The following is a 27,685-nucleotide window of genomic DNA, read 5'->3' on the forward strand; positions in this document are numbered from 1 at the left end:
GGGCAATCCCTTCTCCAGCCTCTGTAGTGCTATCTTACCACCATAAAACAAGCATGCCTATATGATGTTGCTGTTATTTAGTAGAACAGTTTGTATTCTCCTTCTTCTTGGTCCATGTTTTCTATTTTATGATTTGCATTCTTTGTATTACATTCTCACAAATCATCATAGAAGGGAGTAAGATATAACCAAAATGCATCTCCCATATTTTCCTTTTTAACTTCTTCTCCTTCCTTCTTCTCTCTCTTTCTTCTTTCCATTCTCCCCACTTCAGATGTTTTCTGATTCACTGCTTCAACCTGTGATGAGCTCTGCTGGTAGCTCCTTAAGGGTCTTGTTTATCCAAACTTGAAAGTACCTGGCCCTTCTAAGTGCTCAAAAAAAAAGTCTCCTCATTTGTTTCATGGTGATGAATTCTAGGACCCCCTACATAAGCCATAGCCCCAAGGAAATGGCTGGAATCTCTTAAATTTAACTACAAGAGTTTGGAAGATGCCTCATGTGCATTAATTCTCAGGTGTTCTTAAAGACTAGGCACCATTCTCAGAGAATATGATTATGTTTATTATGTACCATTATCAGTCAGCTTATCAGTAAAGGTCCCAGCAGGAAACCGATGAATGCTCAAAAGGGGGCAATTTGAGGAGCTTCAGTAAAGGGACTGCTGATAAAAGTGGGGGCAGGATATAGGAAATGGCAAAGAGATGGTCCAGAATCCCAGGGTGAAAGGGTAATATCCCTTCTAGACCTAAAGAGTTGACTGTAAGGGGCAGTTAGCAGAACCCATGAGAAAGAGTGCAGCAGGCGTGTGAAGAGCTCTGCCAAAGGGGCAGCCACCCTACAGCGACCCAAGGGAGGGAGTAGCAAGAATCAGCACCCCGACCTCCCTTGCTTCTCTGCCTCTTCAGTCTCCTACCAGTGTTACCTTGGGTGCTACAGCAGACACAAGTCAAAAGCATGAAGTCCACAAGGGCCAGGGGCCCAGAGCACACAGCAGGGTAGAGTAGGGTGGAGAGTCATCTGGAGAAGCATGTGAGGAGAGCCAAGAGTTGGCCTGGAGGAGCGTCTTCATTTAATGACTCCCTTGAGCTCACATGCACCTTTCATCAACAATGTACTTGGGTATTGTGAAATTGCACATTAAGACAAGGCATAAAGAGGGAGGGAGGCAAAATCATTTTGCCCATTGTGAATATTTGCACAAATAATCATCAGGACTCTGCCAAATCCTGGGAACTATTTTGATAAGCCTTTTTGTGTGACTTTGATAACAGAAAACTTTCTGTTTCTAGAAGGAAATTCTGCTTACATGTTCCTCTGGGCACTGGGACTGGGTTGTGAGCTGCCAGCCCCTTGACTGTGGTGTCCCCGACGCATCTTTGGTGAACTATGCAAAATTCTCCTGCTCAGAGGGAACCAACTTTCTGAAACGCTGCTCTATCTCCTGTGTCCCACCAGCCAAGCTTCAAGGTATTTTCTGGCTAAGCAGGAGTTATATGCAAGTTCTCTTCAGGTTCTCTCTCTTTTTTTGGGGGGGGAGGGGGCGTGTACTTTGGGGATATTTTCTTTACTCCAGTAACCTTCCCACCTGACTCTGCTGAAGCACCCTCTTTTGACAAGCAAGAGGCAACACATTCCTTGTCTCAAACACTTGGAAGGATGCCCCTAACTCAAGATCTCATTGATGAAAGAAACTGAGACTTTCCTGTTTTTATTTGAGTTTATGTTCTCTGGAGTCAAGCCAACTAACAGTTTTCTGAGAGTATTAATGATTCAGATACCCTTTATCATGCACATTTTAAAATGTAATATTTACAACCCTTCTATGAGTTAGGTGCCTTTAGTCCTGTTTTAGCAATGAGAGCACAGTTGTATGAGCTGTACTGCTAGGGAGAGATGAGGATGTGGTAGAACTTCTGATCCCACATCTTTTTGTTGTTGTTGTTTAAGAGAGCGTGGGAATAGGCTATTTTATTTTACTTGTTTTTTAATTTATTTTGGCCACACCCTGAAGCATGTAGGATCTAGTTTCCCGACCAGGGATCGAACCCATGCCCCCTGCCTCGGAAACACAGATTCTTAACCGCTGAATTGCCAGGGAGGTCCCTCTGACCCCACATCTTGCTCTCCCTCATGAACTTAGGTGTGCCCAACAGTGATCCAGCAGACTTGTTACAAATGCAGATTCTTAGGCTCATGCTGACAGAGTCTGCTTTAGTAAACCTGAAGTGGGTTGGTGATACTACTCTATGGGGTGTCCATAGATTGAACTCAGAGAAACCGCGGAGGCATAGGGAGTATGGTATTGAAGTACAGAAGTTTGCATCAAACTGCGAGTTCAAACCCTGCCTCTGCCCTTACTAGCTTGGACAAATTACTTAAACTCAATTTCCTCATCTGCAAAATAGGGGATAATGATGGTATCTATTTCACAGGATTGTTTGAGGTTTGAAGTTCACACAAGTGATACATGTAAAATGCTTACAGCAGTGCCTGGCATGTAATGAGCCCTATAAAAGTGTCATCTAGTATTATTATAATCCTTTCCGCAATACTGTCACTACTTGATTTTTATTATTTGTAGTGAGGAGTGAGGTAAGGATTTGGTTGGTAGCCCTTCTTTCATTCAGGTCAAAAACTAGCTTTCTGACCTCTATGCTACACAAGAGAGCGCAGTAGACGCTCTGTGGGTAGAAAGATATAGGATAAACATTTGACCTGATGTTTTAGAGGAGCTGCTCCATGAAAAATACTGTGACTTTCCAAGAATGCCTGTCTGTTGATAGGTCTTCGTTCTTTCTGTTTGTTATTTTATTTTTGGACTCTCTGTTCTGAGCATTTTGTGCTTCTCTTTCTTGGAGTCAGGACTGAGCCCGTGGCTGACCTGTCTTGAAGATGGGCTCTGGTCTCTCCCTGAAGCTTACTGCAAGTTGGAGTGTGATGCTCCTCCTGTTATCCCGAATGCCAACCTGCTCCAGCCTCGCTGCCTCAAGGGCAACCATGACGTGGGCTCTACCTGTAGATACGAATGCAAACCAGGCTACTACGTGATGGGAAGCACAGAGAATAAAGTCAGGAAGTAAGTTGGAACATTCCTGGTCTTTGCAGTTCTCTCTACCCTTGTACCTTGCTCCTGTTCTTTCACTTGCAAATCCAAGACCATTGTTTTGGAAATAACATTAAGGCCTTCTGGGTTGTCCACCATTTGTTGTGTGTGTTTTTCTATATAATCTCTCTTCGACTGCACAAGTGTGTTCCCCAGTCGTGACCGGCAGACTGGCCAGACATGCTTCCTGTAAAGATATGATTTCCCATAGCAGATTCCAGAGTCTCATCTTGGTGTGTTTTAAAAGAATCTCTGCCCATATTATTATTTTCCTTGAAAGTAAGTGTTAGGAGCTTCTTAACTGGTACACACATCACCCGAATCCAACTCTGTCCTAGAACATCATCATCAGGCCCATTGGAAGTTTAAAATTGTGGCTGTGGCAGAAATTGTCTAGGGTAGTCTCCAACTCAGATTCTTATTAGGTATGTGATGCTGGGAAGTTTCTCTGTCTCAGTCTCTCATCTGTAAAATGAGGATAATGATAATAATAATGTAGGAACTAAGTAAATTAATATGTATAAAACATGAGTCAGTGAATTAATTTTTTAATTTTATTTTTGGCTGTGCTGGATCTTCAGTGCTGTGCTCAGGCTTTCTCTAGTTGCGGCACGTGGGGGTTACTCCCTATTGCAGTGACTTCTGTTGCCGAGCATGGGCTCAGTAGTTGAGGCTCATGGACTTTGTTGCTCTGCAGCATATGGAATCTTCCTGGACCAGGAATCGAACTCATGTTCCCTTGATTGGCAGGCAGATTCTTAACCACTGGACCACCAGGGAAATCTAGTAAATCTATTTTTAAAACATAAAACTCAATACATATTATCTATTACTATTGTAATTACAGTGTCTCTGCTTTATCCTTCCTGGACTTTGTGTGTATACATTCCTAGACCCAGAAATCAAGAGGACCTTTCTTCAAAGTGCATGGCGGACCAGAAAGAATAAAAGCTTTGCTGCATAATTTAAGAGAAACTGTTTTGAAGACACTTGTGCTGGGGTTCTCATCCAGTTATCACCCATTTTATTAGCTGAGTAACCTCAGGCAAGTTACCGAACTCTTTGGGTCTCATCTCCTTTGTAAACTGGGGATAATACCTGCATCAAAGTGCTCAGTTGAGGATTAAACAAGATAATACATATTCAGCCCCAATAGCTCAGCAGGCAAAGAATTTGCCTGCAATACAGGAGATGTGGGTTCAGTCCCTGGGTTGGGAAGATCCGATGGAGGAAGGCGTGGCAACCCACTCCAGTATTCTTGCCTGGGAAATCCCATGGACAGAACCTGAGGGGCTACATTCTATGGAGTTGGATACAACAGAGCTCACACGCAATACAATAATGTACAGCTCAGTGCCTGACTTGTGCTAAATGCTCAATAAATTGTTTCAAAAAAAAAAGAAAGAAAGAAACATTTTCTGAACAAACAAAACAAGCAAAAAACTTTCAGAAGAAGAAACTCCTTGTACTCAGTAAATTGTAACTATTATTTTCCTACCATAGATTATGTCTTATTACTTATCTAGGACTTAATTCAAAATCTGACCATAGTAGGTATTCTTTTTAAAAGATTTTTTTTTTGAATTGACAAAATCCTAGCCATGGCATTACCAGTGATTCCAGAAGATATCAACTTCGATTGTAAACTAGAATTTTCTAAGGGAGCGGAAGAAAATTAGGAAGCTTACTTTCTGGCTTGCATTTGCCCTTCTCTAGTCTACATCCAGCCATCTCAGTATGGGATGGATTGAGTCTGGCTTCACCCAGAGCCTTTCACTCCTGAGAAAACCCAAGATAATATTTGGGGTGGGGGGAGCCTCCTCCTCATCTCAGCCCAAGGCAAGAGCCATACTAATTAGAACATGAATAATACTGATGAAAAATTCATAGGAAGCAGCATTCTGGTTCAGTGACTCTAGCAGGTACAGTCTACAGTTTTTGACAACCAAAAACACATTTGCATGTTCTGGTCATAGGGTCTAGATCAATTTGCATCAACATACATTGATAGGCAGGGAGGGCCCAGGTCATCTTCCAGTGAGAATGTCATTACAACCAGCCCTGGAGGCTGTTGTTTTCTTGCCTTTTTTTCTTTTCTTCTTGCCTCCCTTCTCTCACACCTGCAGCCAACTCAGGGGTCTGCAGAACAGTGCAATAAAGACCAACAGTCTCGGGACCAGGAGGAATTCAGGGCAGAGGGATTTTTCCTAGCTCTCCAGGCCCATGGCTGAGCTTTGCATTGGGAAGAGTGTGGCTTCCCCCCCAGACGATGGGCTTCTACTGCATCCACATCTCCACCAGCTTCCCCGCCCCAGCAGGGGCAAACAGGGGCCATTTGCTGGCATGACTTTCTTTTCTGGTTGAGAAACTGGAAGCTTACGTCACAACGTCAGCATGGGTTTGAGCTTAAACATTTACATTTGCAAGCACCATCCTGAGGAGAGATTAAATTATTTACCCCACTGTGTAAACTGATTTCAGTCTTAGTTTACACCTGTTTACATACAGCAGTAGATTGGTAATCAGAAGTTTGCAAGTCAGGAGTAAATCACTGTCACTTGCTGCTTGTGTTTACCCAACAAATTATGTCAGCCTTGTCCCTCACTTGGAGCCCAGCATTGTACAAATGGAGCCCTGAAAATTCTTTCTAGGGCATGCAGGCAGGGGGAGAAGAGGTTGAGAGAAGTTGGCAGGGAAATCAGCTCAGACAGAGTGGGCATGCACTAGTCTTCTGCACCTCTTTGAGAAGTGGAAAAAGCCCCCTGATGGTCAAGTTCGCCCCTTGTTCTTTGCATGACCCTGAATAAGGTACTCCACAATCATAGCCATGTGTCTCAGACTTTGCATTCTTAATGTGAGGGGCGGTAATGACTTCTACCGAACAGTATTGTTTTGATGCCCAAAGTAGGTAATGTCCTGAAAGTGTTTTATAAACTATGAGTTCAATACGTGTGCTAGATGTAACTTTTTGTTCATTTCTTTTTGGAAGAAGGAAACAGCTACCAAAATATCAGCCAAGTACATTGCCTTCCTGCTTCTTCTCAAGTCTGTTGAATATTGTTTCAAAAGAGAAAAAGAGAAGTGCTGCGTCTGACTTTTCTCTTCCATCCGGCTTGTTTAAGTTTTGTGCCATTGCACTTGGAGGTTAGCATGGAAGGCACAGCTGCAGCTACCACTTTCTCACGAGCATGCTGTGTGTCAGCCTTGGAGTTAGGAGCAAAGACCCCTGTAAGAGTAGGACCAAGGCTCTGGCCTCCAGGAGCACACAGCCGCCATGCTCCCTGTTTCATGGGCATCATTTCTTCTTGCAAGAGAGCATAGGAGTGGACACGGACCACAGTAGGCCCTTTCTCTTGGCCCTTGGATCCCTTGCCCCTTCTTTCTGGGATTTGAAGATGCACTGTTCACACTGAATCTAGTCCCTGAGGACAGAGAAATGCAATGGTTTGGCCTGGGTAGTGCACTCTGATCTTGAAGTCCTGAGTAGAGTCAGTATTACCCAAACCATATAGATTCTATAGAGGGAAAAACTGAGAAGGAGGTTAAGTGGATGTGGGGTGACAAATATTCAGTGAAACAAATGCCCATTATATGGTACAATCATAGGCTGGTACAGGCACATTGTGAGGTATCCTTCTAAACATTAAAGATGTTTAGAAGAATATTATGGACATGGGAAAACATTCACAATATGGCAAATGGATAAAAGCAAGAACATAATTATTATAAATGACACAATCCCCATTTTCCACATTAAATGTATATTTTTAGCATTCTTTTTCAGTAGCTAGAAGTGATGATGATATTAACAGCCATAATCTTTATATAGTAAGTTTATAGGGAATATAGCTTTTATTTTTCTGCTGTTTATATATGCTAAATTTTCTAGACTTTAGAATGAGATAAATAGTTTAAAAATGAAGTAATGGAGTGGATATCATAGCCATTTGTGGAGGTGGAGAGTGATAAAAGGAGAACTAGCCACATCTTTCTAAACAGGCAAACCAAACAGACCAGCAGTCCAAGATGGCATTAAGACAGGAACTTGCCACTGGCATCCTGCTCCTAGACTCATCTATATTTTTTAAATTGGAGTATAATTGCTTTACTCTGTTGTGTTAGCTTCTGCTGTGTAATAATGTGAGTCAGCTCTAAGTATACATATATCGCCTCGCTCTTGGGCCTCCCTCCCACCCCTCTCCATCCCACCCCTCTAGTTCATCACAGAGCACTGAGCTGAGCCTCCTGTGCTACCCAGCAGCTTCCCACTAGCTGTCTATTTTACAAGTGGCAGTGTGCATACGCCAGTACCACTCTCCTGATTCATCTCACCCCCCGTCCCCCTCCATGTCACATGTCCGTTCTCTGCATCTGCATCTCTATTCCTGCCCTGCAGATAGGTTCATCTGTACCATTTTTCTCGATTCCACATATATACCTTAATATACAAGCACCGTCTCTGTTCTTGAAGGCTGTCTCAGACCTCATCTCCTCCAGTCCTAACTCCTCTTCCCTAACTTCCAGCAGATCATCCTACTCCCAAAGCGCAAAGGTCTGCCCACCGGTGTGCCAGCCAAATGACACCTCCAAACGGGCTTTCCCCCTTCTTACTGTCTAAAATGAATTAAGACCAACAAGGACCTACTGTACAGCACAGGGAACTTACTCTGTTTTGTAATAACCTATAAGGGAAACAAATCTGAAAAAGAATATATATATATATAATATATATATACTTTATGTATTATATGTATCAGATCAGATCAGTCGCTCAGTCATGTCCGACTCCTTGCAACCCCATGAATCACAGCATGCCAGGCCTCCCTGTCCATCACCAACTCCTGGAGTTCACCGAGACTCTGTACACCTGAAACTAACACAGCATTGTAAATCAACTATAGTTCAAAAAACCCCAAAAACCTCAAATATATATATATGTATGTATGTATGTGTATATATATATATATATATATATATTTACTAGAAAGAAAAAAAAAAACAGCAAAATGTCAAGACCATGGGCAAGTGGCAGGACTTAGGGAGATTTTTTTTGTTTTCTGATTTGAGGTTCTGTTAATGAATAATATTTTATAATAAATAAAATAAAAGGAACTCCTCCACCTTTACCCTGGATCCCGTAATCTTTCTCAAACATTTCCCTCAACTTCTTCACCTTCCTCTTTCCTGCAGCTGAAGCCTCTCTCTTCCTCACGCCAGGTTACTTCTCTTTAATTGTGCTCAGCTCTCTCCTACATTAAAACTCAAACAAGCAGAGCCTTTTCTTGACCCATGTTCCTCTCCAGCTATCACAGCTTCCCCCTTCCTTATGAAATGTGTAAAAGAGTCATTTGTATTCACTGTCCCTGTCTTATAGTTTTTTCTCTCCTTCACACTTTGACACTCAGGTTTCCATTCCCATCTCTCCACTAAAGCTGAGGGTGCCATGAACATCGCTGCCAAATGCAAGGACTCTTCTTGGACCTAATGTGGTGTTAATTGCTCCAACTACACCTGTCCAACTCTTTGTGACCGCATGGACTGTAGCCCATCAGGCTCCTCTGTCCATGGAATTCTCTAGGCAAGAACACTGGAGTGGGTTGCCTTTCCCTTCTCTAGGGGATCTTCCTGACCCAGAGATTGAAACCGGGTCTCCTGTATTACTGGTAGATTCTTTACCATCTGAGACACCAGGAACCTAACGTTACGTGGGAATATTTGGCTTATGTTGTAATCACCCTGTGAGATAAAATGGATCCTCCCACCCAAATTTGGTTTGGCTGTGGAAAGTAATGATGCCATACATACAAGACCAAGAGAGCGTTAAGAGGGTTGTTAGTCACATAATGAGACTTTTGGCGGAGAGAAGGGGAAAATCCCAGGTTGGTCTTCAAATAGCTTGAGTAATCAGGGTAAAGAGGCTGGTCAGGAGTTGGATGGTAGTTAGGGTGTGGGGCTTGAGTGAGGGTTTGTGCATGTGAGGGCTTCCCTAATAGCTCAGTTGGTAAAGAATCTGCCTGCAATGCAGGAGACCCTGGTTTGATTCCTGGGTCAGGAAGATCCCCTGGAGGAGGGATAGGCTACTCACTCCAGTATTCTTGGACTTCCCTTGTAGTTCAGCTGGTAAAGAACCTGCCTGCGATGCAGGAGACCTGAGTTCGATCCCTGAGTTGGGAGGATCCCCTGAAGAAGGGAAAGGCTACGCACTCCAGTATTCTGGCCTGAAGAATTCCATGGACTGCATAGTTCACGGGGTCACAGAGTTGCACATGACTGAGTGACTTTCACTTTCACTTGTGCTTGTGAACAGGACCTGCTATGGTTTGAACTTTATGCTGAGGCCAAAAGAGAAGGCACCCAGGCTTTCTTATAGGCTTGCTCGGAGGTGGGAGATGGTAGGGCTCGGACGCTATCAAGAGTCAAACATCAAAGATAGAGTCTGGCTCTTCAGTAAAACACACTTGTCTGAGCCCTCCTTGAGTCTTCTTCCTTGATCTTGCTCTCTGTCACCCCCTTGATTTTCCTCTTCTCTGCCTCTTCTCAATTTCCTTTTCTGGCTTTTCCTCCACTGCCCATGGCTTCAATGTTGGTGTTTCTCTGAACTCACTCTTCTCTTGTGTTCTGCACATTTGTCTGGCCTGAAGCTCATTTACCCCAATGGCCTCCACTACCTTCCACATGCTGATGACCCTTAAACCCACACCTGCTATCTAATCTCTTCCCATAAGGGCTATAAGACTCATTAAGACAATTGCCTGCAGATAAAGCCACTTGGATATCTGGAATGCATTTCAAACTCTCCCTATATAAAACAGAGCCTATTATAAACTCTTTCAAATCTGTACATCCTTCTGTGTTCCATGTGGTTGGACAGGTCAGGTGAGAGATCTGCATATAACCTGAGACACATTTTTTTTAATCCATATATGGGTTTATTTTTTTTTTATTTATAAAGTGTTATGGAAAGGACTTCCAGTTGTTCAAGCTGTTTTCAGGAAAGGCAGAGGAACCAGAGAACAAATTGCCAACATCTGCTGGATCATGGAAAAAGCAAGAGAATTCTAGAAAAACATCTATTTCTGCTTTATTGACTATGCCAAAGCCTTTGACTGTGTGGATCACAATACACTGTGGAAAATTCTGAAAGAGATGGGAATACCAGACCACCTGACCTGCCTCTTGAGAAACCTGTATGCAGGTCAGGAAGCAACAGTTAGAACTGGACATGGAACAACAGACTGGTTCCAAATAGGAAAAGGAGTACATCAAGGCTGTATATTGTCACCCTGGTTATTTAACTTCTATGCAGAGTACATCATGAGAAATGCTGGGCTGGAAGAAGCACAAGCTGGAATCAAGATTGCTGGGAGAAATCTCAATAACCTCAGATATGCAGATGACACCACCCTTATGGCAGAAAGTGAAGAGGGACTAAAAAGCCTTTTGATGAAGGTGAAAGAAGAGACTGAAAAGTTGGTTTAAAACTCAACATTCAGAAAACGAAGATCATGGCATCTGGTCCCATCACTTCATGGGAAATAGATGGGGAAACAGTGGAAACAGTGGCTGACTTTATTTTTTAGGGCTCCAACATCACTGCAGATGGTGACTGCAGCCATGAAATTAAAAGACACTTACTCCTTGGAAGGAAAGTTATAACCAACCTAGATAGCATATTGAAAAGCAGAGAAATTACTTTGCCAACAAAAGTCCGTCTAATCAAGGCTATGGTTTTTCCTGTGGTCATGTATGGATGTGAGAGTTGGACTGTGAAGAAAGCTGAGCGCCAAAGAATTGATGCTTTTGAAGTGTGGTGTTGGAGAAAACTCTTGAGAGTCCCTTGGACTGCAAGGAGATCCAACCAGTCCATTCTGAAGGAGATCAGCCCTGGGATTTCTTTGGAAGGAATGATGCTAAAGCTGAAACTCCAGTACTTTGGCCACCTCATGCAAAGAGCTGACTCATTGGAAAAGACTCTGATGCTGGGAGGGATTGGGGGCAGGAGGAGAAGGGGATGACAGAGGATGAGATGGCTGGATGGCATCACTGACTTACAGGGAGGCCTGGCGTGCTGTGATTCATGGTGTCGCAAAGAGTCGGACACGACTAAGTGACTGAACTGAACTGAACTGATGGAAAGAACACATCTGAGTATTATTCTATTGGTGATGACAATTGAACAATACTCACAAAACGTAACTCTTCCTGAGTAACTAATAATGATCCGAGACTATAATTGTACACTATTGAGAAACATGGAACAACTAGAGGACAATTGCTCTACAATATTGTGTTGGCCTCTGCCACATGGCAACACAGATTGGCCTGAGACTCTTGAACATCCTTCTCCCTCAGTCAAATCAGTCATCAGCTTCCATCAAATGTCATTATCTTATTGACTCTTGGCCATTTCTCCTCACCCTGCTGCCACTTCTCTATGACAAATCACTATCCTTTGTCATGTATGAACTGAGCTTTCTGACTCCAGTCTTTCCCCCTTCACTACATTCACTACTTTGCAGTAATAGCAATCTTCAACAAATTTCAACCCAGTTATAGTATTTCCCTTATATAAAACTAAATGACCAGCCTTTCTGCTATTTCATCTAAGACACTAAAAAAACTTAAAATTAAAAATATTTTCAAGGTCTTGCATGATCTTGCCAGGCCCGGCTTACCTCTCCAGGGTCATCAGTATCTTCCCTGGGAGATCACTTGCCTCCAACTATTACACACAAAACCTTCTGTAGTGTAGGTTCTAATGCTCTGGGTTTCTTTTACTTCTTTATATGCACCATAGCTAGCATGCCTCTGGGCTTTCAAACATGCTATTCCTTCTGGTCTGAGCTCTCCCCAACAGTGGCCTTTTGCTTGACTAACTCTTGCATGCGTGTGTGCATGGTAAGTCACTTCAGTTGTGTTCAACTCTTTGCAACTCTATGGACCATAGCCCGGCAGGCTCCTCTGTCCATGGGATTCTCCAGCAAGAATACTGGAGTGGGTTGCCATGCCCTTCTCCAGGGGATCTTCCTGTCCCAGGGATTGAATTTGTGTCTCTATGTCTCCTGCATTGGCAGGCAGATTCTTCACCATTAGCCTTACTGTCCTATTTTTAAGATAGGTGTGATTTTTATTTCCAAAGCCTTCCAGATCTCCCCAGTCTGTAGGAAGTGTCCCTCCCATGGTTTCCCACTGCACAAAAGACTTCGCTGACAACATCATTTATTTCACTGAGTAGAAGTGGTTTGATTACCTGTTCAGTAGACCATGGATTCCTGTTTAGCATCATGTGGCCAGTGGCTTCTACATTTATTGATAGGTACTCAATAAACACTTTCTAAATGGGTGAAAAGACTGCCTTATTAGAAAAGTTGTGGTAGAATTTTAATGTTAAATTTGATGCTAAAATAGTGAAGGGAAGTTTTATTTTCTTATGAGGGGTGGAAATTTCTATTTCAAGTGCTTTAGAGTGAAAGAAACCCTTAAAACTATTGTGTTTTTTTTTTTTTTTCTAGCAGTTTGTGTCAGCAACCTAGAAGGAATAATCATTCTTCAGAGATAGTTTTAATTTTGTTCATTGAACTGACATTTAAACTTGATCGGCAAACTCTGCAGAAGTTGGTGGTAACAGAAAAGGGGTCAGATGTCTCAACAAGCTCACCAGAACAGTGGTTCTCATACCTGGCTGTGTGTAAGCATCAGCTGGGACAAGTTCAAATACCTCAGTGCTTTGCATTAATCTTCTGCAAAGCTGCCTAAGTCACTCCAATGTGCAGCCAAAATGACGAAGCACAGTCTAGAAGCAAGAACCTTTCTGCATGTAAGAACGGTATCGGTCATGGGACTTATACTTTCCTAAAAATATCCATAGTAACACTTTCTTTTCTCAAAATTAATTATAGCAGCACTTTTGCATGCTAGATTTCACACGTCTCTTTGGGTTTATTTATTTTTGGAGTTAATAGAGAAAATACAAACAATGGTAACTCCAAAGAAATGGTCAAGTTAGACAGTTTGGGGAGTTCTTTCTCGTTCATATTTTATAACATACACACACACACACACACACACACACACACGCACGCACACACACACACCCTTCTTTTCATCCCATGCGATTTACTTTCACATACATATTATCATTAATCACATTTGTCAGGTTAATGTTTCATTAACCCAACTTCCCAGGAAGCTAAAATAAATGTGCTTGACTTATATTTTATAAAAAAGACCATATTCTATTCTCCCTCATCTTTCGCTCCAATGGTTACGTTTTTCTCATTAGTTGCTATCTTTAATGTGTGGAGTTTAGATTAACCCCATTAGGGCCCACAATTAATTGAAATTAGAAATTATCCCAGCCTTCTAACTTAGATAGCCTCCCCCTCTATAAGTTAGTCATTCATCACGATGCCATCTGAAAGGTAGTGTCATAGTAAGATCTTTTTAAAAGTAATTGTAAATAGCCGTCTTTCTGAGGGTCACTTTTCCAGTGAACTTAAATCTATTGAAGGGCTATAAACACAAACATAGGTTCAGACTCAATACTGTAAAAAGGCCTCACGTTGTGCTTACGCATCGTTTGACAGTGTTTGGTTGTCAACACCTTCAGTGAGGTTTGTCTGATCTGATTTGGGAGAAGAGTGGGAGAGGGCTTTATAGTTACATGTGTGTACCTGACCCATCTCTACACACGTAGGGAGATTGTTTAGTGTGGCAGAGAGTTAAAAAGCATAAGGTCTTGACTCTGTTCTATTGGGTTAATGATGATGATGACAATGATAATTCATCACTATATGCTATATGAAGCACTTTACATATATTACCTCATTTAGTTCTTATGACACTGATAAATCTTATTATATAATAAAATAATAGTATAATGTAGAATAACATACTATGATATGATAATATACAACTTGAAATAATAATAGTAATACATTTAATTTAATTTATATTAATACTTATACTTAATATAATACTTAATACAGTATTATAATACCACAATTTAATAATAAATACATTATTATCACCTCTTTCAGAGACTCAGAGTATTGTTAAGCAGCCATCCCATGGTCACTCAACCAATATATGATGTTAATTAAGCTCACTCTAAGACCAAAGCCCATGCTCTTGGCTAACAACACTTTTGATCTTGAGTAAATTACTACATTTCTCTGAGGTTCTTTTTTCCACCTCTGCAAAATAATGGAAAATCTTGAGTGACTTTAAACTCTGTAAGTCTGTCTCAACAGAATCAATGAGGAGAGTTATAACTTTGGTACAAGACCAGTGAGAGAAGTGGTACATGAAATTTGTTACCACCAGGAAAAAAAGAAGCAAGGTGATTTATAAACATAAACACTACACAGACATGATCTTAGTAGGCAATATTCAAGGTACTACTTGGAGAGATTCTGATGTGGATGAACAGCCAAGGTTTTATTCTCTTCCTTTTGATGGGTTTTGGTGAATTGTTCTCCATTCACACCCAAGAGGATGAGTTCTAGATCTTTCTTGAAGGCAGAATATTGCATACGTTTATTAAGATTTCTAGAATTGAGTTGAAAGATTAAGCAAGTCTCTAAAACTTCTAAAAAGAAAATTTAGTCAAATTCTTAGGAAGATTTTCCTTTGTGCAAAATTTCTCTCTTGGCTTAGTGCATGCGTGCATGCCAAGTCACTTCAGTTGTATCTGACTCTTTGCAACCCTATGGACTGTAGCCCTCCAGGCTCCTCTGTCCATGGGGATTCTCCAGGAAAGAATGTATTAGAGTGGGTTGCCATGCCCTCCTCCAGGGGTTCTTCCCAATCCAGGGCTTGAACCTCCATCTCTTATGTCTCCTGCATTGGCCGGCATGTTCTTCACCACTAGCACCACTTGGGAAGTCCCTTGGCTTAGTATTAATAGTTAATTACACAGGTTCTGAGGTTAGTGAGATCTAAATTTGCATCCCCACTCTTCTATTTATTAGCTCTTTGATCTTGGGAAAGTCATTGATCTCTATCAAAGAAAGAGGGATACTTACAAATTTTTACAAGGATTGAATGAGACAATAGACAGATGAACTGAGCACAGTTCTTAGTCTTGTTCAGCTTCAAGTCAGCAATAGATGCTGTTTATCAGCATCATCATCTCCAACAGGTTGCTGCTCCTTGTAAAATGACTGTTGCTTTTGGTGTGTTTAATGGCTAATTTTCTTTAGCCAGGAATCTACTCAGCTACATTTTTTATCAAGGGCTATCATCTCCCATTCTGTGGTTGGTTTCTATACCCCAGAAAAACAACATAGAGACCAGAAAGACTGAAAGTGGCATTCCAAATGGGAAGTACAAGCCTTCAGTTACAGGGTGGTAAGGGAGTACATTTCCCCTGCATGAAGGAAAAAACACACATCAAAACAGAATCTTCATTAAATTAAGAAAAATGCTTGTACTTCCCTCCACCAGTCAGAACCCCCTCTGAATGTTGCTTCTCACCCCACTCTGAGTTATCCAAACACTACTGTGGCTTCAAGTAGCCCATGAAAAGGGAAAAGGGGGATGTGGCGAAAAGGAAACGGAAATTAACTCATCAAAAAATACAGGTGGACATACTTCAAAAATTAGGGTGGGCAAATACGGTCAAGCTGGTCTCAGAGGAGAAGGGAAGGGCATGTTCTTAGAGATATTGCCTAAATTTTTAGGCTCTTTTCATCTTTTTGAACCATAGCTTGATTTTCTGAGGTTCAGTTGATTTTATTCTACCATTGGAAGGGAGAGAAAGTCTTGGCAAATGAAATGAAATGCTCAGTTGAGGCAAATGCTAAAAACCTTAAGTACCCTGGATTTGTAATTTTAAAAATTCAGTAAAATAATGTACTTAATTTTTAAGCTCTCTGTCATAACATCATGCATATACATACATGACTAGATACTGAAGTGAGTAAACCTATGTATATAGAGACACATGTCCTAGCCATGATTTGCCAATTAATGGGTCACACTGTAATCTTTGTGAACACCCATGCATCTGTGAGAAACAGAAATTTGTTTTCTTTCCATTAAGACATTGTCTGGCTTTCTAATTAGTGTTTATAGTAAATACATTCAAAGTTTATCCTTGGAATGCTCAATTCTTTTGCCATTGTAGGATACTGTGAGCTTTAGGCTAATTTATTACAGCCTCTTTTGGCAGAAAAGTGACTGAACCTCTGCTCCAAGCCTTGGACACTTGCATGCACACCTGGCTACAGGCCAGCTTGCTGCCGTAGGCTTCACAGGCTCAGGCGATTGGCATGCAGCCTTCACTTTGAACACAGCATTTGTTGAACTTAAAAATTTCCCTGTGACCTTCAATCCCAGACTAGGGAGAGTCTTATTGTAAAAACTGCCCTTTCTCTTCTAATATTATATTGACCACTGATTTCTCTATTCATCAGGAAAAATAACTTTAAAAATCTAGTAAGAATAAGTGCTGGGTTGTTAAATAGAAGCCAATAGGTTCTTCAATCCAGAATTTCTCTCCCTGATGCCCTTTCTACACTTCCTTTTTGCTTCTCCATCCAGTCTCAGGCTCCTGCCAAGTCCTTCTTCAGCATAGTGGGTGAGCATTTTGATTGTGAGCTTGGCTTTGTTCTTAAGGGTCAGGTCAGGCCCAGCTAATTTATGAACTGTCTCCTGAAGGATTCTGGGTGGGACAAAAATCTGAAGAATTAAGTAGGGTGGAAAGACTGAGTAGAATGTTAACATTCCACATTTTAATCACATACACACAGGGAAAGGGTGGAGAGCTTGGTCATCCGAGCTAATAATTTCCCTGGGTTTTTGAGCCTTGTATGTGCCAGTCATTGGACTATATGCTATCTATACACTAACTTATAGAATCTTCTAGTGACCCTGTAAGGAAGCTCTCATCCCCATTTTTCAGATAGGAGAACTGAGAGAAGAAAATGTCAGGGAGTCAGGAAGGGCCACAGCTGGGCTTTGAGCATTGGTTTCCTGACTTTGCTGTCTGCTCTTAACCACACTGCACACCATCTTTCTGATGGGAACTACTCAGTGTGGTCACTAACAGCCTGCTGAAGGCCACTATGACCTCTGACTCCTTCTCTTCAGTCAGGAAAAGCTGGTCAATATTAATCAACCTTTCCATTCCAGCCCACATCAGACGGATGAGGCAAATTCAGGGTCTACCTGTGTGAATTCTGAAGTCATGACATAGGTCACAACTTGCCACTCATTCTCATAACTCACTAGTAGACTCAGGTCTCATCACTGCTGTGGCTTCTGGGCAAGAGCCATGTCAGGAACTTTGCTTTCTGAGAGACCAACAGTGACGGGCAGAATGGGGTCATGAACTCCCAGGTGAGGGTGTGGATGTGTGTACATTCTGTGAGCACTTTTCATCAGGCCTGTCTGTGAGTTGGACTGACCAGGAATAGGAATAGAACAACACCGAGAAGAATTCTTCAACTATAAGCATTATGAAGATAGCTGAGGGATTCCTTATGGATGAGAGAGCCCACCCTCTGAAATGGAATCCATGCAATTTGCAGCTCTTTTCTGCCAGACTTTTATCCCATCCAGGCTCTCTTCTTCCTGCCCTGCCTCTTCCCCACAGAGGTTACATATATGCCTTTTTTTCCATTTACACATTAGACCAATGCTTGAAACACAAACTGCCTTTTGCATCACTGGCCCTTGCATGCACTATTCCTTCTGTGTGGAGGACCTTTCTCCTTCTCTAACAAACCCATCTTTAAGTGATCCCTTCCTGATAGCCTTCCTTCTGTTCCTCTTTGGGGCCCCACAGTTTAGTCTTCTGGCCTAATTATAGTATTAATATTTGTTTCTACAATAGCAGGACCTAATGCAATACATAGCACATACTAGTCCTTAATGAATATTTGTTGACTGAACATCAGTTCAGTTCAGTTCAGTTGCTCAGTCGTGTCCAACTCTTTGCGACCCCATGAATCGCAGCACGCCAGGCCTCCCTGTCCATCACCAACTCCCAGAGTTCACTCAGACTCACGTCCATCGAGTCAGTGACGCCATCCAGCCATCTCATCCTCTGTCATCCCCTTCTCCTCCTGCCCCCAATCCCTCCCAGCATCAGAGTCTTTTCCAATGAGTCAGCTCTTCACATGAGGTGGCCAAAGTATTGGAATTTCAGCTTTAGCATCATTCCTTCCAAAGAACACCCAGGGCTGATCTCCTTCAGAATGGACTGGTTGGATCTCCTTGCAGTCCAAGGGACTTGCAAGAGTCTTCTCCAACACTACAGTTCAAAAGCATCAATTCTTCAGTGCTCAGCTTTCTTCACAGACTGAACATATGAATGGACAAATACAGGCATACCTCATTTTATTGCTCTTTGCTTTATTATGCTTTGTAGATAATTGTGTTTGTTTTACAAATGTAATGTTTGTGATAACCCTGTATTGAGCATTGAGCAAGTTTATTGGCACCATTTTTCTAATGGCATTTAGTGTCTCTATATCACATTTTGGTAATTCTTGCAATGTTTCAAATCTTCCACCAGCAAAAGATTATGACTTACTAAAGGTCCTAATGATGGTTAGCATTTTTTAGCAATAAAGAATTTTTAAATTAATATATGTACATTTTTTAAATATAAAGCTATTGCACACTCAGTAGATTATAGTATAGTGTAAACATAACTTTTATATGCAGTGGGAAAACAACAAATGCCTACGACTTATTTTATTGTGATATTCACTTTATTGCAGTGGTCTGGAACTAAACCCACAATATCTTCAAGGTATGCCTGTGACTAAATGATAAAAAACAACGAAATCAAGAGATTCCTATTTAATGTTCCCATGTTTTAAACTCAGTTCATCACTGCATTTCAGTGTAATCACTAACTCTTCAAACACACACTGAAGGCAACAGATACAGAATTCTGAGGAATAATTTTAATAGTTATTATACATGTTTGGCTTTAAATTGTAGGCATTGGAGAAACCTCAGGATGTTTTTAGATCTGGAGGTAACCTGAGGAGATTTAGTAGGAAGATAGCTGTCAGCTGTGTGAAGAATGCATGAGAGGCGCCAAGATACTCGTAGAAAAGAGGTTAATCGGGGGCTATTGAACTCCATCCCTGGGTCAGGAAGATCCCCTGGAGTAGGAAATGGCAAACCATTCCCGTATTCTTGCCTGGAAAACCTTATGGACAGAGGAGCCTGGCAGGCTACAGTCCATGGGGTCACAAAGAGTCAGACATGACTGACTGCACACATGTGTGAGTCAGACATGACTGACTGCACACATGTGTGTGTGTGCACGCGCGCGCGCACACACACACTGAACTTGAAGTGAGAGAGGCTAAAGGTTGGACAGTTTAGGCAGTGGTAGTGAGGGATGAAGAAGGGGCCCCAAACTTGAGGTAGGGGATCAGACTTAGGGGCAGGACATTATTGCATCTGCTAATTTGGAGACCTGAAAGTTCACAGCAGGAAATCCAAAGATAGAAGTGAGGGGTGGGACTTCAAAGGAGACTGGTGACCACATGATTGTAGGGGTCAGCAGATTGCTCATTCTCACAGAGAGGCTCTATTTTACATGGAAGAGGAGCTTTGTAAGTTACAGGCGCTTTTATGAGTCAGGGAAGAATGAAAGGTCAAAGCCCATGTGTCCAATGTGCTGGCCCTGCTGAACTGTTTCTCTTCTAGTCAAGTGGACTGGGGCTGGATTTCAGGCGGCCTGGTGTGAGAGAAGACAGGATAACTGCGATCGGCTGTGGACTAGCTATGCCTGGAGTCTGCTGCTCTCCGTTTAGGATGCTGGCTTGAGAAACCAGGTCTGCAGTTTGTTAATAAAGCTGGCCTGGTGTTTGGAAGCGCTGATGGTTCTGTCTGGGGTGGGGTAGAATACCAGAGGACCGAGTCTTTTAAAATGGTCTAGAAGGCTAATTATTAAACTTTAATGAGAATAGGAATCACTTGGTGACTTTGTTAAAATGCAGATTCTGAGTGAGTCTGAGTAGAGCTGTAGATTCTGCATTTGCAACAAGCTCCCTGGTGATTTCAGTGCTGCTGTTCTGCAGCCATACTCAGACGGGCGAGGATATTCTCAGTGAAGAGTCTTTCTAATTTTAACCCCCAAACAGACCATATGCCATGTAAAACATTGGGCCAATTAACACTTCGGTTTCCTAACCTATGTAATGGAAAGAGTGACCTGGTTACTCCTCACTCTTACATTTCCATTTTCAGGATATTCTGCGTGGGGGGACTTTGAGATACTTGGTGCAAAGGCACAAAGTAAAGGGATGTAATTTATGTGCAGCTCCACTTCTAGTAACTCTAGTGCTTCCATATTATGACTTAAGTATTGGCATCAGACAGATCCTGGTATGGGCATACCTCAGAAATAGTTGGGATTTGGTTCTAGACCACTGCAATAAATCAAATATTGTAATAACGCAAGTCATACAATTTTTTTTGGCTTCCCAATGCACATAAAAGTTATGTTTACACGATACTGTAGTCTCTTAAGTGTGCCATAGCATTATGTCTTAAAAACCAATGTACATAATTTAAAAATACTTTATTGCCAAAAAAAAAAAGCTAACCATCATTTGCCAACACGGAGTTGCCAAAAACCTTCAGTTTGTAAAAATTGCAGTATCTATGAAGTGCAGTAAACAAAGCACAACAAAATGAGGTATGCCTGTACTGATCCCTGCTCTGCCTTTAACCAGCTAGGTAACCTCAAGCTGGTTATTTTATTTTTCTAAACCTGCTTACTTAATCTATAAAATGAACATCTATACATTCATTGAACCTGTGTTTATTGGCACCTATTCCATACCAGACATTTTGCTGAGAGCTGAGGATATAACACTAAATGAGATTTTGCCCTCGCCAAGCTCAGAACCCAAAGGGGGAGATAGGAAAAAAAATGAAATAATCACACAGTATGCATTCTATGTAAAAATGTACAGGTGTTTTGATGAAAGCCCAAAACATTAGAGGCATAAAATAAAGATACTCTCGGGTGGCAAACATTCTCCTTAGATAGGAAGACGAGCCCACCATGGGAAGAAAAAAAAGAAAAGCATCAGAAGCAGAGAGAATAGTACTAACTTCCTTTGGCAGGAAAGAGCTTGAGTTGTGCTTGGGATTCTAAGTCCAGTGTGGACAAAGTAAGTAAGATGACTGGGGCATAGTATCAGTTCAGTTCAGCTGCTCAGTCATGTCCAACTCTTTGCGATCCCATAGACTGCAGCACGCCAGGCTTCCCTGTCTATCACCAACTCCTAGAGCTTGCTCAAATGCATGTCCATTGAGTCAGTGATGCCATCCAACCATCTCATCCTCTGTCGTCCACTACTCCTCCTGCCTTTACTCTTTTCCACTTCAGGGTCTTTTCTAGTGAGTCAGTTCTTCGCATCAGATGGCCAAAGTATTGGAGCTTCAGCTTCAGCATCAGTCCTTCCAATGAATATTCAGGACTGATTTCCTTTAGGATTGACTGGTTTGATCTCCTTGCAGTCCAAGGGACTCTCAAGAGTCTTCCCCAGCACCACAGTTCAAAAGCATCAATTCTTTGGCGCTCAGCTTTCTTTATGGCCCAATTCTCACATCCATACATGACTACTGGAAAAACCATAGCTTCGACTATAAGGACCTTTGTTGGTAATGTCTCTGCTTTTTAATATGCTGTCTAGGTTTGTCATAGCTTTTCTTCGAAGGACATAGGATGAGGTCAGAAAAATTTGGGCTAGATCATGAGGGACCACGTGAGCAAAAAAGTTTGGATTTTATTTTTCATGTAACAGGAGGCAATTGGAATATCCTAAGCAGGAAAATGACATTCTGATTTATTTGTTTGTTTTTACAAAGTATCCCTCTGACTGGTGTTTCTGGACCAGGAAGGAAGGGGTCCAGAGGAGAAGTGAAGTCTCTAGTTGGGAGATGAGCACTAAGAATGTGGGCTAGTGCTCACGGCAGTAGAGATGCAAGAGATGTGGGGACAGATGGAGATATTTGGGAGGTAAAACTAAGAGGCCCTACTGATAGAACATGAGCAAATGGGAGCTTGGGGGAAAATATAAGATTGGGGTGAAGAGTGAAATCAAGGATGTCTCCTACATATCAAGTTTGGGCAACAGCATAGATGGTGGTATCATTTGTTGAGCTAGGAATGATTGGAGAAGAGCATGTGTGGAGAGAAGGGAATCAAGAACTCAGGTAATGATAGATCTTATCACACAGAATGGGTTTGAGGGGAAATGCTATAGATATATATCCTTCAGTACAATGCCTAGCACTTCAATACTCAGTATTTTATTGTTTTTCTGTTAATATTATTATTACTCATGAAGGACTACTCATTGGAGACACCAGATGCCCTTGATCAGTAAAGACATGATAATTCCCTTGGACTCAATAATCATACTTTTATTTTCTCCAATGGAAAATAAATATTACTTTTGAAAACCCTGCAGTGGTGATAGAAGGATGGGATAGACTCACGTGTGCCTCGAGCAACATCAATCAAACTTTCAGCCAAGTTTTGATTACAAGATCTTTATTTCTGGCAATGATGTAAGAAGCAGAAAGAGCACAGCTGGATTTTCAGTACTAGGTGGATACCACATGTTCTGAAAATTGGAAAAAAGCATCTTCTAACTTGGAAATTGTGGTGATTTGTCTGGAGTAGTTAGAGGGAAAATAAATATAAACCTTCCCCGACCCCCAACCCTTCATCGTACCATTTACAGAGTAAGTTGTCTGGCTGTAACTGTCCTCTTTGGTCTTTGCTAAACATCCAGTCTTTTGGCTGGTGTTGTTAGGTGGGTGATTTTGCACTCTGATTTCTATACCTATGGTTTATTTTTACTAGCATAGGAAAGTAGCATAGATTTTAGCAGTTTGCCAACCTAACTACATATTAGACTGCTGACAAATTAAAAAATAAAGAGTGTGAGGCCAATTCCATGAAACTTAGACAATCTAGTTTTTATACAGTTCCTACATGAGTCTGATGGGCTGGTCTACAAATGTCATTTGGAAACCATTGTTCTAATGGTTGGGGTGTTACGTTATGATTGCAAAACTCTGAATTCTATCCTTGCTTTTGCCAGTGACTAGCTTGCTGTGTGGCATTGAGCAAGTCAGTTCATAGTTATTAATGTGCAGTTTCCTGCCTGTAAAATGAGATGTTTTAGCCTCTCTTACTCCATCAGGATAAAGAAAATGCAGAAAGCTTTGAGTCAATAGAATATCTCAGTTGAAAGGCACTTGCACTAGATTATCAAAAAAGTCTTGGAATCTGTCCTGGTGAGGACCTGCCTGTGTGCTTTGTCTAATATCCAATACCATCCTTCTTTAAAATACAAACTGATTCACTTCATGACATAAGAAATCTCTCTCTCTCTTTTTTAAATTCATACACATTACACAAAGAAGGTGGACCATTCTGAAAAAACCAATGTTTTCATAATGATTTTTTAAGTGTCAGAGACTACTCCTCAAGATCACCAAACTAGAAGAAACACAGAGGCAGTTTGGGTATCACTGGGGATTAAAGTTCTGCCTTTGCTATATAGGCTTTAGTCCTCTTCAGGGACCTACATGGAAATAAAATTTTCTGAAGCTGGGAGGAAATACAAGACGCCCTCAATTCCTCCTGCAATCACAGTACCTTTTTGAACAAAATGAAAAGAACCAGCCTACGGCACTCAAGTGTCAACCTCCATACCAGGGGCTCTTATTTCATAAACCCATATAGATATGCACCGTGGAGCTGTGAGACCGCCGGGGCTATGAGGAACGGACCAATCAAATGCTTTGTGAGAAGTGTGTGGGCGGAGCCTGAGTTGTGTCATCTGCTTGGGTGACATGCAGAAGCCAGCCCCTGTATAAGGGAGATGAAACTGTGAGGAGAATCCTTGAGGTGGAGGGGGCATAGGAACTCTTATAAGAAGGAAAAGATATTTCCTAGGGAATCAGGACTCTCCCAGTCTGTCCCTTGTCCTGCCTGTAGTGCCTCCTCTGGGGCATCAATGTGAACTGTGCTGCTTCCGGCCACCTCACAGCCTTCTTCCTCCCTCGTCACTGATATGACAGGTAGTTTGCAGCACAGGGCCGGTCACGTTGCCTGGGTACCACCCACAACATCCAACTCACTCTTCCCCAGCCAAGTGTGATCTGTCTACCCTCACCTCTGAGGTTATTAAACTGACAAAGAGATATATGGAATCGACATTCTTGAATGGCTCTTCACTCTGGGCAAGGAAAGACAGGACTGTTTCCATGGTTTAAGCGTTCCAACCAATTCAGAGAAAAATACCACACGAAGTCAAAATATTGTCGTCCTAGCCAAGCAAGGGTTTTCCTTTATAACCATGCTGACATGCAAGGTTTACAGACTTGCCTCTCCCCTGGTGTCAATGGTATTGCCTGCTCTCTGCAGCCGGGGGATGTCAGTTCAGCCGAGGTTGGGGGCGGATTTCATCTGTGGGACGTGGTAGAAAGGAGAGTCTCTGGGAGGATATAAACTCTGTAGCGTGAAAAAGGAGTAGAATATCCAGTCTTGGAGAGAGACAAACAAGAGCTTCATTATAGTAAAAAGAACTGCCTACACTTCCTTGAAGATAGATTTGAGAAGACATTTTGAAAATGTCATCTTCCTTTGGGGAAAGAAGCCATGTAGTACATGGTGCATGATTTCATTTATATCAAGTTCAAGAACAGGCAAAATAAATCCACACTGATGAAAGTCAGAAAAGTATGGATTGCAGGGGTATTCAGTTGTGAAGGGAGATTTTTAGGGGGACTGGAAATTCTCTGTGTCTTGATCCGAGTGATGAGTACCCAGGTTATTCACATGTAAAAATTCTTGAGCTGTATACCAAGTTATGCAGTTTTCTATATGTAATTTATTGCTCAATGCAAAAATTTCAAATGAATCTTCTTTTCTTTCTTTTTTTTTGGTCACACTTACAAATGTGGCACCTGAATAAAGGACTGTTCAGTAGAGAAGAGATGTTATGGATACTCAAAGTGGAGAAGAGATGTTATGGATACTCAAAGTGGATTGTAGAGCATAACATGCAGAAGAACCTGACCCAGGAAGGACCATAGGATTCAATGGCAGGCTGATGTGGGTCCAAATCCTGTCTGCAGCTTTAACTATGGATCTTTGAGCTAGCTTTAAATCTCTCAGGCTCAGTTTTCTTCCCTGAAATGTGGATAATAATATTTACCTTTAACTGATATTTGGGGGATTTGATGAAATTATGTGTGTAGGTATTTTGCCAAACACCTGAAATATAGCTCAAAAATAATATTTATTATTGACAGATACTAGACATATGTCCACATAAACTATGATGCTAAAGAATTCCAGTCATAAAATCAGCCTTCTTTCCTAGAATACTACTGGGGATGAAGGTATGAATATGAATCTAAATAACTGTTTAACCATAAATTAAGTACTCCTTCATGAATATCTAAATGGATACTGTTAAAATACGTTAAACTACTGTGGTGGTTTAGTAGCTAAGTCGTATTCGACTCTTGTGAACCCATGGACTGTAGCACGCTAGGCTCCTCTGTCCATGGGATTTTCCAGGCAAGAATACTGGAGGGCTGCCATTTCCTTCTCCAGGGGATCTTCCAGACCGAGGAATCGAATCCGGGTCTCCTGCATTGCAGGTGGATTCTTTACTGACTGAGATATGAGAAAAGCCCTTTAAACTACTAAAATATATAATGTTAAACTACTAAAATTTATAATGTTAAACTATTAAAATTTATTTAAATTACTCAAAATCAACTACATTCTGGGCTGTAGGATCTTGGTAAAATTACTGAACATCTTGGAGTAGTTTCTTTATCTATGAAATGGGAATGATAATACTACTTCAGTAGAGCTATCCTGGTGATTTGGTTTACTAAAATATTTTGTGTGCTCTGCAGTGTGCTTAATGCACTGTGAGTTTTGGTTAACTAATTCAGTTTGGTAAATGTTTCATTAATGCCTAATATAAGACAGATTTTTTGTTGTTCTTGGGAATTGAAATTAAGAATAAAACACAATCCTTGCCTTCAGGCAGCTTCCAGCCTAGTGGGAAAGACAAACATATACACATTTATAAAATAATTTGATAAATGTTATACTAGTATAATATTAGAATACTGGCAAAGCATGCAGGAGGCATTGTACAGAAGTCCATTAAAAGTGTGTGGGTGAGGGCCATATTTAAATTTTCAAAGGGCATCATGATACTGGAAAATAACAATTCAAGGCCATCATGTGATTGAATCAGTGGTTGTTGTTGTTTAGTCGCTAAGGCGTGTCTGACTCTGTAACCTCGTGGACTGTAGCCGGCCAGGCTCCTCTGTCCATGCGATTTCCCAGGCGAGAATACTGGAGTGGGTTGCCATTTCCTCCTCCGTGGGATCTTCCTGACCCAGGGATTGAACCTGCTTCTCCTGCATTGGCAGGCAGGTTCTTTACCACTGAGCCACCAGGGAAGCCCTTGAATCAATGGACAAAGGATTATTTCTATTTTAGAATCACAAGATTGTCTGACTGGGAATGTTCTGAATCAGAACTGGATGCGTTAAAACAGCAAATGGAAAGCACTTTCAGTTTGGCAATGAGTTAGGAAGGAAACGGGATGGAGTTTGAAGTGGTAAGACCTAATCCTGCTGATTATCGACTACCTCAAATGCAGTTCTTCTGGGTGGAGGCCGTATCTCTGCATGGGAAGGAAGGGCAGTTATTCCAGGACACTATTGAGTCATGTCTACTTTGAGAATCTGATGAAAGCTATGAATACTTTCCAAGAAAAAAAAATGGACTTGCCAGCAAACAAAATGGCCATAGTCATTTCCAGCAATACTCTTGCCCTTATGAAATTCAGGGTAAGAGCTTCTGTTTTAAGAAGACCCCCCACTGCTGTATCTTTTCTCCTCTCTGGAGAACCAATAAATATTGGCAGCTTCATTGATTCCATTACCATATTAATACTGATGATCCTCAGATGATTTCTGGGTAGTCCCCTGAGTGTGTGATAACCTTTGCTGTACACCATCCTACCTGGTATTTCCCAGTGCACTTAAGTGTGAGACTGCTCCAAGATGACAACCTTAGAGAAAACCCAATTGCAAAATCTAGACGCTGCACAGATAGTTAACAAGGTCTCTGGAGAGGAATATATCAATATTACTACATAACAATGCAATCACTGCTGTAAAGTGCATTATTACTGTTTTTCCTTCCATGGCTTAGAAATTAGGATGAAGAGGTAAGACACTGGGCTAACAAGAACCAACTGCTCCCATCTATTAGCTAATCCTTGTCCCATGTTGCTGAGGGTCCAGACTTCTCCCATAACCCCCTTGAGGATTCTGATGGACTCTTTTGTTTTGTCTTGTCAGGAAGTCCCTGAAGATTCAGTGCCTGGAGAGTGGAATCTGGGAGCAAGGCAGCTGTGTCCCAGTGGTGTGCAAGCCCCCCTCCCCTGTCTTTGAAGGCATGTATGAATGCACCAATGGCTTTGAGCTCAACAGCCAGTGTTTGGTCAAATGTAACCAGGAAAGTAAAAGGGTAAGGAT

The 27,685-nt window shown here is 41.6% G+C and overlaps 1 protein-coding gene across 1 annotated transcript in view; it reads left to right on the top strand.

Moving 5' to 3' along the window:
• PAPPA2 (pappalysin 2) overlaps window positions 1-27,685 on the top strand; it is a 326,093-nt gene that overhangs the window by 231,808 nt on the left and 66,600 nt on the right. Inside the window, exons 16-18 of the mRNA XM_070768487.1 lie at window positions 1,293-1,470; window positions 2,866-3,079; window positions 27,509-27,677. Of these exons, the coding sequence (XP_070624588.1) occupies window positions 1,293-1,470; window positions 2,866-3,079; window positions 27,509-27,677 (561 nt within the window). The remainder of the gene's footprint in view (window positions 1-1,292; window positions 1,471-2,865; window positions 3,080-27,508; window positions 27,678-27,685) is intronic.

Source organism: Bos indicus, chromosome 16, assembly GCF_029378745.1.
Source record: "Bos indicus isolate NIAB-ARS_2022 breed Sahiwal x Tharparkar chromosome 16, NIAB-ARS_B.indTharparkar_mat_pri_1.0, whole genome shotgun sequence".
NCBI lineage: Eukaryota > Metazoa > Chordata > Mammalia > Artiodactyla > Bovidae > Bos > Bos indicus.